The sequence below is a fragment of the Trichoplusia ni genome (assembly GCF_003590095.1).
Source record: "Trichoplusia ni isolate ovarian cell line Hi5 chromosome 25 unlocalized genomic scaffold, tn1 tig00000524_group24, whole genome shotgun sequence".
Lineage (NCBI taxonomy): Eukaryota > Metazoa > Arthropoda > Insecta > Lepidoptera > Noctuidae > Trichoplusia > Trichoplusia ni.
In genome coordinates, this window is record NW_020799899.1 from 1 (window position 1) to 10,508 (window position 10,508).

Genomic DNA, 10,508 nt, shown 5'->3' on the forward strand with positions numbered 1-10,508 from the left:
GGTCTTCCGATAATATTTTTGGACATGTTAACGGAGATCTCGACGAAGCAGGCTCCGATGGCGAAGGACACGGCCGCGCAGTAGAACCCTCGCAGCCAGACTGGTATCTTGATGCCCAGGAACTTCTCCCCATCCTCAGCTTTACGTAAGAGTGCCCATTCGCACACAAAGAACTGTGGGTAAGAAAAATAGTCTTTAAATAAACTGTGTTAAAGTTTACTGTTATGTGTATAGTTTTTTTTTCTACTTTATGGGGTTGGTTTCCGGTCTCATTGATTCAGGCGAATTCCGCATTTTAAAAACGACTGCCTATCTGGTCCACATTACTCATACAACCCACTGCAGTGCGCAAGTCTAGTCTCGCTGCGGTTTGGTAATTTCAGATTCAAATAATTGAAATCCAGGCCTTGCATTGTTTTGTCAATGGTCTCCTTAGAATAATTAAGAAATTACATATGCAAATTATCACACATTACATTTAACTTTGAAAAAAAAGAATTGGTGTGCAAATCGTGCCTACCACGGCATTTAAGGTTGTAAAGTAAGTATCAATACAACGTATGCATGAGTTGCTATGACTTCCCGTCTCTCTAATTTTATTATGTAAACCTATTCCTATAAAACCAATAATTCTATTTAAATATAACAATTTGTATAATATCTAACATCTCAGTGTTCAAAAGAAAATCAAAAGCGAAGCGCGCACGTGTGCACAAATCAATACGTTCATTTTAATCACAAAGTGAAATCAACCGTAACAGTTAGTGCCGCAGTTAAAAATAACTAATCTCGGTTAAGTAGTCATCAGTTCCGTCATACTCGGCAACAAAGGTTGGATTGATAAAAATAATTACTTGTTGAACAGTTTACCACACAGTCTCATATCTACATTACCTACTCAGATATAGCTCTTATTCCCAAAGGTTAAAGTTCATTTTCTCGAGTTATTTGTGAGCGAGCAAGTTTGGTTAGCTGTACAGGTGGTAATGATGGCAAAGCTAACACGTTTATAAATCGCATGTAATCGATATGACAATAGGTTATTATAGTTTTAATTACGCACTTTAGTTATAAATCGCTTTGAATAAACAGCAGAAAATCTTATGTATTTACAATTAAAGGTATTTAAGATCTATTCTACTCTTTATTTGTTAATTCTAATTTAATGATATTTCTGAAGTTCTAAACGAATCACTTGACGAAAGCATCGTCAAAAACGTCTCATGCGTGGCTTCCAGAGTGCGACAAAGGAACACATATAGTCTGTTACACATTACACTCCTTCGTTTAATCGTGTAAAGATGATAATAGTACCTAATAATGTTCTGACCGATTACTTCAGCAGCAGAAGGAACATTTTTACGCGTCTCATAAAATCAGTGTGCTTTGGAATCGAACTCAGGACCTTTGACTTAACAGTCCAGCGATCTTACCACTAGGCTATAACACCTTCAACATAACAAAAATAAAGTACCGTATTGGTCACGTATTGTCCTTTTAATTGGATAAATGCACTTGCGCAGGAGCGGTATATTAGAGTACAATGCGTCGTTAAACAGCGGCTTAACCATCTAGTAAAATGCGCCGTCCATTCTCGCTGTGGGAGCGAGAAAGCGTGATACGCGGGGTAGAGCGCCGTCTCTATTCCACGGCGATGACAGTCTTACTTCAGGAGTCGGTGGTAGATCCTTGGAAGTTATCCGAAACTGTGTCAGACCGTGGATTGTAGTAATTTACGTCAATTGTTGGATGTATGGTCTGTGTGCGATGGTCAGTTGTTTTTGTTCAATCGTCTTTCCGTGGAATTAAGTATATGGACTTTTTATAACAACAGCTGTCTCGAGGAAATATATTTTGTACCGACTTCTTATGAGAGATGTAGGTATAGTAAATTTATACTGGAAATTATGAGTATAGTTTTTTGTCCAAATTAAGTTATGAAACTAAGTATCATTACGTTTTATTTTTAGAATTAACCACAGATATATTTTGTCATATTCTTTCTTGTCAGATATTTTTTCAGATTCGGTAGTATTAATAAGCCGTGGGAAAAAGATCTAACATTGATAAGATGCTATCATGTTTGATATTCATGCCGTTCACCTCACACATAAATATTATTATGTGGTGCCGATAAATGTATTTCAATAATTACATTCTTTTCCGCAGCAGTGATAACAAACGCGTAGTTATTAATAAATGAAGGAATGTTTTAATACTTAAACTTGAATAAGATTAAATGTTTATTTAAAAATATGTTTAACTGAATCTGGGATTATTTTAAATATACTTTCTTCTGTCTTCTGAAATCAGATATATCAATGCGATATTTAGTTTAGCATTTAGAAATGCAATAAGTATATCTGAATCTGTATGAGAGAGATTCTTTTTTATTTGAGACTGCTTTTAAATCACTGTTTTTTCGATGTGTAGGAGGATTACAGAAAAGAGGCTGCCTGAACAAGTTGTACTTCAACAAAAAAGAACCGGTCATCTTGTGAGTGCAACTCCGAGGGTCCCGTGCAAATAAGTGACAGAAAAATAAATTGGTTAAAAATCAAATATAAGAACCACCGTACCTACCAACCGTATTAAACTACTGGTAATTTGGACGATCTAGCTATCGGTTCATGAGTTACAGCCTAGTGGTAAATAGCCAGACACTGCCTTAGTAATAGGTACCCGTTTTCATACTTTGCGAACGGAACCCTAATAGTGGTTATTAGCATACAATGAGATTCCCGGATACAACAAGTGATCAATGCTGAAGTAATTCTTAGTGTCTTAGTCATTATTGCTTTATCAATATTCTTCAAAAAGATTATGTTTACTCACGATAAATGTTTGCTCGTCTTATCCGCGGACTGTTTTCCTGTAATATATTGAATAACTATTTGCTTTTTATCGTTTTTACGATCAGTTTGAGTGGACAAAATAGAATAGATGTTAGCTAGTTACTGCACGCAAGAATAAGTATATATCTTATGTTAATTATTTAGGATATCTGAATTTCATTTAACATTTAGTGTAAAACAAATACATGCTGTTGTTTGCAAACATATTCGTTACAATTATAATAAGAAATTTATGACAATATCATCTATGAAAATTTCATCTGTCTATCACGGCTAATGGCACATAGCCTGGTGGTGGACTAACGGAACGTTGTAACCCTTAGGCATATAAACCTAATAAACACAGACAAACATTACCAAAGATTGTGCTCCAATGACAATAATAAATTAACTTCAATTATTAAATAAAGCATATAAACAGAGGGAAATGTGTATCGACACGTGTTTTACCATCTCACGTGGCCCGCATTTCATCTGCACGACCTAATTGATTGCGAACCCATTAAGATTACGGAATCATTTCTACCTTAACATGCTATTGATAAACGAGGTTGTGAACTCGTTACTTTGAATTTCAATTATAGAACTTACATATGTTTCATCGATTACTTTTACTATTATGTATGAGAAAGTAATGAGACTATGTTTTGTAGTTTAAAAGGTATAAACTCATATATGGCCCGTAGTTCGATGATTGTTATTAAAATTAGTCATTTAACTTTAGTTGCATATAAGAAGATATTGTTTTAAAACAATTTGTTTGCAATTTTCGTGAGAACGACTAGTTTCGGACAGAACCTGAGTCCTTAATCATGACCTGATGCGGGATCGCGGTAAACCGTTACTAAAATAATGATTATGAAATGGCGTCACGAAATTTCTCATGACTTTTCGGTGGGCAGGGCAGAAAAATAAAGATCTTTCATGTACTTACAACTAAAGCAGGCAATCCCAGACCGATGAGCCTGAGCATGAGCACGGTGACCGTGTCGTCTTTGTAGGGGTACATGAGGCTCTGGTCGCCGCAGAAGAACCCTCTCTCGAACGGCTCCCAAATGAGAGCGGTCGCGAGGATGCTGAGCATTACTGAAAGAAATGGAAACAATAAGTATGGCTGGAGAAAGTTACTCTGGAGGCAACAAGGTCTTTATCGGCAGGTCGAAAGTTTAATCAAAAACGACTCCTGCACTAAGGAATTTCATTCTTTGGTCGCGGGGGGTTTCGCAAATATTCTAAACACGTGCACAAAGACACCCAGATTCAGAACATACATTCATAGATCTCACAAATGCTTGTCCAACGCGGGGATCGGAACCGTCGACACATCGCACACGATGAGCTTGGCGTGGCTCAACCATTCGGCTTCCGTACAAGTTTAATAAGGAGATACTTTCATCTTGCTGCAGACCACAAAACTCAGAGGCTAAGTACTAGGTGTTATTTGTTTGTTATTTTCTTACATAGCGGTTTAAAAAATTTGGAATGATGGGCATGTGAATCGGGCTTATTCCAGTTTAGAGGAATGTTGATTTAACGACTAGTTTAAGCATATTTTTTTTCTGTTTTATAATGAGGAAATTCAGCTTAGCAGTACAATATATAGATTTCCATTCATTTCTGGTTATCCCTACTGATTGATATCAACCCGATAAGAAAATCAGACTTTTTGGAAACATGGTTATTTTTGCAAAGGTTGTTTTTTTATAATTATTATATTCAGCTGTAATTTTAAAACAAGAATATTTCGTAAACTAGATAAAATGTTTTGCGTAGATTTATATTCTTTTTTATGTTTAATATTTTATGCCATAATATAAAACTTGATTTAACGACTTAACACATACGATGACAAACAGATATATAAAACTGGTTTAGACAGGTTATATTTTTTGTCTGGGGTCTAGGACTAATGTAAATTAGATTCACTATTTCTTATTGAATATTAATGCTAATGTTTTTGTGTTTGGCGTAGCCTGTTTGTACGCCGCAAGTATTCAAAATAAATGACTAGAATAAAATCGTTTTAGCAACAAAACTTACAACCGACTTCAAATAAAAAACTACTGACTACACCAAACGTGATGAAATTATGCAACCAAAAGACAGCTTTAAATAAAAAATTACTCAACAAAATCGGTCTATCCAGAACGCAGTTCAAAGGTTAAATCATAAAAAAAAACAATCGAATTGAGATCTTCCTATTTGAAATCGATTGAAAACATGTTTTTGTTAGATCCATTGTCAATCTTTTAGACTATTGAAATAGCTTACTATAGCAGATGATGCCAGCCTATTTCTATCTGTAATAACAAATAACAAGTCCATTTCCATGACACAGAGGTTCAGTCAATCGTTCACATGAACTGTGATTTTTATCTCACCCAACAATGAAAACGATTCTGTTTTCAATGACAGTTATTTTCATGCTTGTTACGTAAGAAAATAACGATTGTCGGTTATTAAGTGATGTTTGTGTTGACACACTGTTTTTGATATTTTTGTACAATGTTGTTTGTTGCTATGCAATTATATTTTATAATTTTTGGATTTTTATAATAAACGCTACGAATTTTTGGGTGTTTCCGACACTGATGAAATAATGCGAGAAACTTAAAACAAATTCACGACCGTCACAATCGCAGCTTGACCTTTGTCGGTAGTGGAGAAGACCTCAGTAAAAGGGAGTAAAAATAGAGGTAACAAGTTCGTTATGTCATTGTTATTGCTATGCCCATTTTGGTAGAAACCAATTTATTTACCTTACCACTAAAAGTTTCAAAACTTTTTCCATATAATATAGTGTATACGTACTGTCGACGGAAAGATTCGCTTAACAAAATCAGATCTTTAAAAAAACTGTACACAATACAAATTCATTGATCTAGATGTAGGGAGCAAAATGCCTACCTACAGTATAATATATAGGATGCTACAAAAAATACTTCATAAAAATGATTGGATAATAAAACTTCAGTTGCTGATTCTACCTATAGTTATGCACGTATTATGGTTCGAATAAAAAACATCGCTCGTTTGAAATTTGTTGAAATTACTGTGGCTGTAGTCATTGTAATTTTCACGAACGAACGATAACATTATCATAAGATAATATTCCTGTTTATCACTTGAAGTAGTACAAATAATTATACAATGTCACATTGGTTCACACATAGTGTTTTTTTTAGCAAGAAAATTAACAGGCTTCAAAAACAAGGAGATTCTCAATTGGTCAGATGTTTTTTATTTCAGAACTTCAGCGGGATAGAACAATACCGGTTATATGTGTTTGCTTAAAGTATAATGTTTTTTTTTTCTAAATCTCCTACGCTAGGTAATTGCATAAGTAGATTTTAGTTCCGAGATAATAAATCGTGCCTGTTATTGTTCTGGCACCATGAGTAACAAATATCCAACATTAAATCATAGAAGGAAAAAATTATACGAAATTAAGGAAAAAGAAAGATGTGACATTCGCAAACTAAAAATAAAATGGTTTATAGACACATATGATTTCACTTAGACACATACATTTTTAGTGTTTTATTTTATCTTCACGTTACCATAAACTTTTTATAACTTATGCCTTACACAGTAAGTACACTGCAGTACTACAGTAACATGCACCAAAAAGTAATCATACATAGCAAGCTTCTCTAAGGAGATGAAAGTTCCAATGAATCCCGGGATCCGGTTAAATGGTACAATTATTCAAACATTTAAAATGAACTTACGTATAATGAATAGGAATCCATCGAGCACCACCTTCCTCAGTTTTGACACGTCCTTCGACATCTTCCAACCCTTCTCTTTAACGGAAACGTTGACGTGGTACTTCGTTTTGACAGGTCACCTTTTTCTCCTCTATATGAAGACAAACTGCTTGTTAAAAGCAGTTTGGGCCTATTTAAACCGGCTTCAGAATTTTGCAGAATTTTCGAAAATTGAAAATGGCCGGTATTTTTTAAGGGTTTGCAATGAACCGCTGCAGGTTTTCCCGATCTCCTGTTTCTTGGAGATTTTCTATTTTCCTTTTTCGCGTCCGTTTATCGCGACTTATAGTTCGTTGCGCACGCGCCTTGTACGTGAGAGATAGCGACGCGTGTGTCCAGCAGCGGTTCCGCGCATGCACTGATGTGGTTGACCGAACAACTTGCCTTAAATACCTCCCCCTATCTGCCGAGCGCTGATAATGCCATTAGGTTATAAACATAATTAAAATAGCAAAGGCTTTGAGTTTTAGGGATGAGGTTGTTTAATGTTTTAGAAATGTGGTTTTAGTTTGTGATTTTTATTTTATTGTGTGACAGATCCAATGCTTTGTGTTTTGGAATTCTTAGTGTAAAATTACGATATTATATTTTGCTGATTATGTTTAACTGGGAAAAAAAATATCCGTTTGTACTTAACTTGAATAAATAAAGAAAAAAATGTTTAGCCAGTCTTAAATTATTCAATCTATACCAAATTAGCTTGGAGCGGACACAAAACTTTGGACGTAAAGTGGCATAAGAATCAAATAAATATTTCAACTCATTTGTTCCGAGAGGCGATGTTAATAATAAAATCACATTAAATATATCATTCTGTATAATATTAAAGTACCTCCTCAATTGTTTAATTAACAAAGAGAACTTGTTTAATTTTCCGAGAGTTTACCTTATTTGATTGAAACCTGTTTTGGCAAAAGTGTTTGGTATTAGTAATCATTTTTCATAAGGAATAAGCCAATGGAACGTACAGCGTAAAATAAGAACTCCTATTTTTTGGGAGTCGAAAATTTTAGGCCTTGATAAAAATGGTAAGACACAATTTTTTTCTGATGATATAGTTTTAAATGGACATTAAAATAATGAGAATTGATTTTTTTTTCACACTTGTAGTTATAGCCTTATCTCACAGAGTTCACAATTCGCTACTTCTAATACATCGTTAAAATAAACATCGTAGGACTGTCAGAGAACAAACAACCAATCTACTTTGTAATCGAAACTCTAATTAAATCTGCTGACAAAGAAATTCGTTTTTTTATCGCGGAAGAATATAAACAAGAAACTGAAATAAAAGAATATCAATTATGGGAAAACTGGCCGCAACTCGCGGTGTCACTTGCTGTTTATCAACCAGGGGGTCTATTATGATGTCTTAAGACTTGTCTTGTTGACTTGTTGCCATGGTGATTAGCCCCCAAATGTCTACCATCAGGTTTTAAGAATAATATTAATATGGTTTTGAAGTACGATAGCGCAAAACTCGGCGTAAACGACATCTTCCATCTACATCCACAATAGCTGTCCCTGGTCCTTGCTTATCTCAAGAAAACGCTACCATTTTCAACCGTCTGCAGTTCAGAAGAACATATACATATTTAGTACTTATAGCTACTGCCTTCGCTACGTCAGAAAGTAATATTTTGCAATTCTGCCGTGGTATAACTAAAATGCGGTTATCTAACAAAAATCTATCGGTCTGTGTCTGCAAGTTTCCAAAACTATTCAAGATATTAAAAAATTCGCAAACACAGATAAATAGATTTTTGATTTCTCATTGATGTAGCATCAAAAGTTGCAAATTTACCAGATGTTGGATAACGGCATTTTAGTTATACCACGACAGAGTTGTGTAAGGGACATGCCGCTCGACGACGACTGCGCTGTCGCGCTTCCAAAATAAAAATAATATCACCTCAAGACACGGTAATAGACCCCCTGGGCAAAGAGTGGCGTATTTCTTACTCAGCTGCCATAATATTACTTTCAGAAGTGGTGGTTATTATCGAGTTTCACAGCTACGAGTAGGCACCTGTTTATACAATTGTTTACCTAAATATAACAAGTTTATGTTTATTATAAATTGAATTGTGAACTTAATTGAGGTCAAATTAAAACGTAGAACAATCGGAAGATCAATCCCCTTTAGGGATGAAAAATATTTTGCACTGATGTGATAAATACGTCATATGTATACGGAGATAAGAAATGTGTTATTGCATGTTGTTAATATGACATTATTTTTGTTAGATGTTTAATCAGATGACTGATGAGGCGTAGGTCTTAGATAGTCATTTGGTTTAGATAATACGGTATTCACATAACAATATATCCGATTGGATACTTATTTTTATTTGATTAATGTAATACAACATTACGAAGATAAAACGCAGAAATATGGTAAATTGTGTGAATGTGGGGGCTAATGACGTCACTTGTCGGTAAAAGGTGAACTGATAAGTGACGTCAAGTGAGATTTCAAGTTGTGTAGTGTGTGTAAAATAATTTAAGGAAAAAAAAATAAGTTTCTTATATGTTTTGATGATCTCTGTGACAGACTATTTAAGTTTTTTAGTAAAATATTCAATAAATACATCTCTAACTTCTTCTATCTATATATCTAGCCTAATGTAATCTATGTCGGTTATTGTATTAGCATTCGAAGAGCATCCAACAATATTTGATGCTTTATTTTTGCTAGTGAGCCAATTTCTACAAATAATTCATTTAACTTTTTCTCGCAAATCTTTAGGGTGTCTAAAAAGGTCATGGTATTAGTACAAGAGTCATGTTTTTTGATAATCACGTTTTTTTGGACTTCTTAAACCTGTTTTTTGAATTGATTAATTTCATGTTTTAAATAACTGTAGACCATCGTATTGATTATACAAATATATATATTTTCTTTGGCCTGACAAACAGGTAGTTAAAAACAGGTACCTTAAACTTGGTAGTTGTTTTTCCACATAATTAAAAGATGGTCAAAATTTTTCGAGGTTTTTCATTCAAATCACTTGCACAAATACACCCGACTCAGAACTACTTTTTTGAATTCATAAATATTCAATTCAATTCAACATTTTATTCCTAACTGCGGGAATCGTTAAGAAAATGTCCTATAATTTACCTGCATAAGTAGGTTATAATTTTAAATGCAATAAAACAATATTCAGAGGTGATAATTGTTATCACAATTAGTGTTATAATTACCGTTCTTATTGTATTTGATTAGTTCTGAGTTGGAACTTAAACTGTTATTTAGATTAAGTAATTCAGGTTAGCTAATAATAGCTAAGGTTGTAAAACGTAGGCCTTTTGAGTGTTCATACAAATTACACTCTTATAGACCTTATTTTTTGTCTTTAAGTGTCTTTTTTATAACAAGTTTATAAAAATAAATCTTTGTCCATTGCATCAGTTTCTTTAATAATTCTTTGATTACTTTAAAGATTAGCTACCGAGATGGCGATCCTGTAATTTTGTGTTACAAATTCTATTCTAATTCCATCGATGAAAGTATAATTCATTATAATACATTAAATTATTGCTTAACTCATGTATATCTCATGTATATAAAATGTTCATCAAATATGACATATTATAATAATTAGATACATCAATACATTTTTTTTGTTGACTGGTCCGAGTCATACACAGCACAGCATTCTATTTTTACAACCAGTGCACACGATTCTAATTTCATTTAATAGAGGTCATCGAAATCTGCAAAAAGGAGGTGTGTCTTGATAACAACCATCGTGTTTTCGCGTGAAGATAACTGATGTAGTTTGAAATATCAGTAATCAGACCAAAGGTTATAATTATTGGCCTTAATCTGTGACCTCTGTTGACCTTATATAGAGTACCATCTGCATGTCCTAAACCT

General features: G+C 33.9%; 1 protein-coding gene across 1 annotated transcript; it reads right to left on the minus strand.

The window, feature by feature from the left end:
- Nucleotides 1-5: 5 nt before the first annotated feature.
- On the minus strand, nucleotides 6-6,994 carry LOC113506784 (putative phosphatidate phosphatase; the record flags this gene model as incomplete). Its single annotated transcript, XM_026889622.1, has 3 exons — nucleotides 6,587-6,994; nucleotides 3,790-3,941; nucleotides 6-173 (listed from the first exon to the last, which is right to left on the minus strand). Coding segments are annotated over exons 1-3 (381 nt in total), but the record flags the coding sequence as incomplete, so codon positions are not given.
- Nucleotides 6,995-10,508: the final 3,514 nt, after the last annotated feature.